Source organism: Oryzias latipes, chromosome 13 (genome assembly GCF_002234675.1).
Source record: "Oryzias latipes chromosome 13, ASM223467v1".
Taxonomy (NCBI): Eukaryota; Metazoa; Chordata; class Actinopteri; order Beloniformes; family Adrianichthyidae; genus Oryzias; species Oryzias latipes.
In genome coordinates this window covers 661262-667042 of record NC_019871.2, presented here as the reverse complement: position 1 = coordinate 667042, position 5781 = coordinate 661262, and the positions used below count along the sequence as shown (strand labels likewise).

At 43.9% G+C, this 5781-nt stretch overlaps 1 protein-coding gene and 1 long non-coding RNA gene across 2 annotated transcripts in view; both read left to right on the top strand.

The window, feature by feature from the left end:
- Positions 1 to 5508, top strand: part of LOC101172555 (NLR family CARD domain-containing protein 3) — a 12745-nt gene extending 7237 nt beyond the window's left edge. Inside the window, exons 7-10 of the mRNA XM_023961398.1 lie at positions 1124 to 1297; positions 1440 to 1616; positions 4360 to 4533; positions 4851 to 5508. Coding sequence (XP_023817166.1) covers positions 1124 to 1297; positions 1440 to 1616; positions 4360 to 4533; positions 4851 to 4866 — 541 coding nt within the window. The 3' untranslated portion in view covers positions 4867 to 5508. The remainder of the gene's footprint in view (positions 1 to 1123; positions 1298 to 1439; positions 1617 to 4359; positions 4534 to 4850) is intronic.
- LOC111948415 lies at positions 8 to 1117 on the top strand. Its single transcript, XR_002874409.1, has 3 exons — positions 8 to 136; positions 230 to 403; positions 555 to 1117. It is a non-coding gene; the product is annotated as an uncharacterized LOC111948415 (long non-coding RNA).
- Positions 5509 to 5781: the final 273 nt, after the last annotated feature.

Sequence of the window (5781 nt, the reverse complement as noted above, 5' to 3'; positions counted from 1 at the left end):
GTCTGTGAACTGAGAGAAAACTCCCTGAATGAAGCAAACTCTGGAACATCTGCTGTTGGAGAAACAGAACTGCAGCACTGAGATTGGAGGAAGCAGATGGAAGAAGAATGGGAGGAGTTGAAGGAACCTGAAAAATGTTAAAGCCACAGAGAATGACATTTCAAACAGTTTTGCTGTTTCATCTCACAGAAGCTCTGGAGATCACCTGTTCCTGTCTTTGTCTTCACAGACTCACCAACTGTGGACTCTCAGAGACGGACTGTGGAGTCGTGGCTTCAGCCCTGAAGTCCAACCCGTCCCACCTGACCGAGCTGGACCTGAGCAAGAACCAGCTGAAGCATTCAGCAGTGGAGCTCCTGTGTGCCGGACTGCAAAGTCCAAACTGCAGACTACAGATTCTGAGGTCAGAAGAGTGAGGCGGCTGGTCGGTTCGTCTCTCAGAGGACCTCTTTCTCTAGCTTTTCTCCACACTCCTTGTTCGTCGGGGCGTGGTCTTACCCTGCTGACCTTTTATTTCTTCTGCACTCATTAACACAATCTTTGAAACCATCAAGGTGGGATTGTTCTGCTGTTGTCCCACCGCTCTGAAGACGTCAGCCTTCTGACAAAACTCCTGTCTGGAGAACTTCCTGTTTGCTGTCCTTCCAGAACTTCTGACTATCTTCAGCGGTTTCTCAGGTCAGACACCTTTCAGTCACCAACCAGGTTGTGACTCCTCAGCTCTTGACCTGTCATTACCCAGGTATTCTTGAGGACCAGAAAATATCACACAAAGGAATGTTGGAGTCTTGAAACCTGTGATCAGCTACATGGAGCTCCTCGCCTGGTTCCGATGGACCCGGATCTCCAAAGAGCTTTGATGGAAATGTCCTGAGAACCTCTCAGAGGACGTCTGCCTTCAGTCTGGAGCTTTGGCAGAGGTCCATGCTGGAGTCAGCTGAACTAATGAAGTCTTCTTCTGCAGCAGAAGAGCTCCACCCACAGTCAGAAGTGACAGCAGAACCATCAGAACTCTGCCGTCCGGGTCTGGCGTTTAAATGCTATCCTGCAGATGCCGAGCTGCTGGTGATCACCTGAACTCACCTGTTCCTTCACAGACCTTCTCTCTCTCTGCTTCCATCAGGTTGGAGCGCTGCAGTCTGCTGGAGAACAGCTGCGCTGCTCTGATCTCGGCTCTGAAGTCCAACCCGTCCCATCTGATCGAGCTGGACCTGAGAAACTGCGACCTGCGGGATTCAGGACTGATTCTCTTGAGTGGTTTGGTGGAGAGTCTTGACTGCAGACTGCAGACTCTGAGGTCTGTATTTGAGCTGGGGTTGTGATGATCAAACGTGTCTGAAGACCACCTCAGAACATTCTGGTCTGAATGCTCAGAGGTTCTGGATTTGACCGAGTGGCTCCAGAAACTTCTTCTAACTAGAGTGTTGTTCTGTGGTCAGGCTGGAGCGCAGCTCCTTGTCGGATGTCGGTTTTATCGCTCTGGGAACAGCTCTACAGAAGAACCCGTCCCATCTGACCGAACTGGACCTGAGCATTAACAAAAACCTGCAGGATTCTGGACTGGTTCATCTGTGTGGTTTCCTGAAGGACCCCCTCTGCCAGCTGCAGGTTCTGAGGTCAGTTGTCTGTTTGTTCCTGATGTAGGTTCTGCATCTTCTACATGAATGTCCCGGTGACGGTCAGAGGTGGGTACCAGCAGCCACAACTCTGTCAGTCTGCCCCAGTATGAATCAATGATGGACACATTGGAAAGACTTTGAGCATCTGGAAAAGCACATAAATCTAATCCATTATTATTATAATTATTATTAAAACATGTTCTGACTGTCATTTGTGCTGATGTGCCTCGTGGAAGTTCAGACTCTGGAGCAGGGGTGTTAAATCAAATCAAATCAAAACTTTGTTTCTAAAGCACTTTTACAACACGAGATACTCAAAGTGCTTTACATAAAAACCATAACATTTTTTAAAAGAAAGGACAAGACAAACAAATCCGTTGTTTGAAACCCGCACAATGCCCCCCCCCCCCCGCCCCCCCAACACACACACACACAAACACCATGATAATAAGAATAATATAATGTAGAGAGCTGGCTTTGTACTGAAGTGGGGAAACAGTGTTTTGGGGACATGTTCACATCAGTAGCCCCCACTCTAGTTCACAGAAAACACTACCACAGGACCCCCCAGATCTAAACAAAGAGCCAGACCAGGGAGATCCCACTGCAGCGACCTCGTTTACTGAGAAGGGTCTTCACTGATGTGGAGGATCCCCCTGAAGAAAACACTGGAGTTGCAATAAAATGGAAGAAAATACAAAAAAGTAAAATATTTTTAAAACAAAAAGGGACATAAATAAACCTTAATAGACATAAAATGGTAAATGTGAATAAATACATTAAAATAGCTAAATAAAAAATACAAAAAAACATAAAATAAGTAAGTGAAAATAAATAATATATACACATACACATAAATCAAATTGGTAAAAAGATAACATAAAAATGTCAAGTAAGTTCTTACATTTCAATTAAAAACTAGATTAAAAAGGTAAGTTTTGAGCCTTCCTTTAAAAACTTGAACAGTCTCTGCAGACCTGCGGCATGCTGGGAGGCTGTTCCAGAGGTGAGGTCCATAAAAACTGAATGAGGCCTGACCGTATGTTTTAGTTCTTACTTTTGGCAGAACCAAAAGGCCCGCATCTCTTCATCATCAGGAGACACAGCCATGTAGAGTTAAGTGTCATCAGCATAGCTGTGAAAACAAACGCCATGCCTCCTGATGACGTCCCCCAGTGGCAGCATATATAGATTAAAAAGAAGTGGGCCTAAAATTGAACCTTGGGGGACCCCACAGTTGATGTCAAAGACCTTTGAGGAGCAAGTATCCATACTAACATAAAATCTTCGATCTGTGGAATGGGAGTAAAACCACTTTAGTACCAGAGATGCCCAAACCTCTCAGCCTGTTGAGTAAAATACTGTGATCTACTGTGTCAAATGCAGCAGTCAGATCCAGTAATACCAGGACTGAGAGTTTCTGACAATAAAGGTTACATCTGAAATCATTTACTATTTTAACAAGGGCCGTCTCTGTGCTGTGGTTTGTTCTAAAACCGGACTGATATTTTCAAAGATGTTATTTCTATTTAAAAACGAATGGAATTGGATTTTCAATCAAAGAGTTTTTCAATCATTTTACTTAAAAATGGTCCGTGGGATACTGGATAATAATTGTTATAGTTGTTTGGATCTAGAGGCCTCACCACTGCCGTCTGAAGAGAGTCATTTACTGTATTTAAAGCTCAAACTCAAAGAAGTCCTAACATGTTTTCAACAAAGATGTGGGGATTGGCTCTAAAAGGCAGGTGGTTGGCTTCAACTGGGAGAAAACATGACCAAGTGCCACAGCATCAACCAGGACAAAACTTTCCAGTGTTTCCTCTGATAAATGCAATGCTATATATATATAGATTCATTCAAATCAATACCTTTTTGAATTAAAAAACTAGATCTACTAGCATTGATTTAACTCCTGAAGTGGTCTGCAAAACTCTCACATGTTCGATGCTGCTATGGAGGACCTCTGAGAATGTCTTTTAGTTAGAGTCTGTTGTTTTAAAGACAACTTTAGAGTCATTTTTGTTTTCTATAATTAAGTTTGAGAAGTGGAGGGTTCTACCTTCTTTTTATTTACGTGGTTGTAGATTATTTGCTGTTCGTTAAAACTGTTGGGATGTACAGTTAATTTAGTTTTTCTCCACTTCCTCTCCACTTTCCTGCATTCATGTTTCATGGCTCTGAAACGTGAACGTGTCAAACTCCAATTCACCGGGGGCCAAAAGAAAGCAGTGAAGTAAAGTCACGGGCCAAACTCAATATTTATTGAAAATTAACTGCAACTGAGATGTAATGTTTAACCTTCTCATATAGTGTCTTCTTATGTTATCTTTATGTTTGTGAACAGATAATTTACCTCCACCTGTCTTCAAAGCTCCTGTTGTCCATCTTTCTTTTGATCATTTTTGTGAAGGCTGAAATGAATTTTTCCGATGTGATTGGAGCATGGCCATCAGTGACTGTCAACGGAAAAAAGAAGCGCTTGCCGATTTAGACTGCGTGCCGTTATACTAGCAAAGCATTGAGGGATTTGCAGTGTTAGCGGTACCGTGTATACCGCGGGCTTTAATGCCCATTTGATATGATCTTGTGGGCCAATTATAATTACACTGCAGGCCAAACTTGGCCCCCAGGCCTGGGTTTGACCCATGTGCTCTGGAGATTCTCCAGCAGGACCACATGGTGATGGTGAAATACTGGAACACTTGACGACATCACTTCCTGTTTCTTCTGGATTCAGGTTGAGGGGCTGTGAGTTTTCGGCAGTCAGCTGTGCAGCTCTGGTCTCAGCTCTGAGGTCCAACCCGTCCCATCTAGCAGAACTGGACCTGAGAGACAACTTTTTGGAGGATTCGGATGTTCAGCAGCTCCAGGATCTGGTGGAGAGTCCAGACTTCAAACTGCAGACTCTGAGGTCAGTAGAGCGCTGGAGTCGGTCCGTCTCCTGTTGGCGGTTTCCTCCTCAGAGCAGCTGCATCACTGATGTCAGACCAACCGGCTGCGCAGATGTTTCGTGCTTTTTGGTCTTCAGCCGTAACCTGAACCTGCTCTGTCCTCTGAAGCCAGTTAATATGAAATCAATGATGCAGAGGTTTGTGAAGCTGCAGCTTCTCAGTGAAGCCCTGAAGAGAAGCTCCAGCATCTGAAGGAGACGTGAAGCTCCTGCTGGTCTTTCTCCTGCATCGCTGACTAACAGCAGAGGATGAGGACAAACCTTTGTCTTCTCTGCAGGACGGAGTCCTGGTGACAGCCTGATCCTCCTCCTCCTGGAGGAGCAGCTGAGATGTTCTGATGAACCGTTAGGAAGGAATGAAGGGATGACTGTCGATACTGGAGCGCCACATGGTGGACAGATGGAGAACTGCAGCTCATCGTCTGATTCTGATGTCAGGAAGCAGAATTCTCTCTGGCAGCTGATGTTAAAGGAAAATGTTAACTTTTATTTTGTTATATTACACATTTTAAAACATACTCTTCTATAAAGTTTTCTTCAGTGCAGGTATTTGGACATGTGTGTTTGCATGTGTAGTATGGCAAGTACAAAGGATCATTATACACCTGCTTGGAAAATGCTGGATTGTTTTAACATTTAAAAAAGGTGAATGTAATTTATATCACATGATGCACATAAGAAATTTTATTTACTGAAATGACCCATCATTTGCTGTTAAGTGTGTTTAAAAACGGTTCTATTGGAGTCAGTGTTCGAGCTCAGGACAGGCGGTCCGGCGTTTAACGTCAGGATGCTGCGTGTGTTCAGTGTTCAAACCCAACGGATGAGCAGCGGGTTTTGGTCCATCCGTTTGTTTTGGTGACTCATGAAGAATGTGTTTGATTTCTGTCTTACAAATATGACATTTTCAGAATAAATGTCATTTATTTAATCCTCTTTTTTTGTGGCCATCAAATCATTCGGTCTTCATGCTGTTAGAAGACAAAACAGTTCATCTGCATTTATACGTCGCTAAAATTCGTCTCCTGAAAGGAGAAAAAAAGAAAGCGAGACGAGCTCTCTCCTTATTGAGAGCATTTACTCCAATGAGTGACAACAAGGCGCGTTCGCCCCCTACTGGTCGTTCTAAGCACAAACAATCGACCGCTGAACAGCTCGAGAATTATTGACTGAGCATTCATTAGCAAAGGAGCATCCCCCATGCCACGT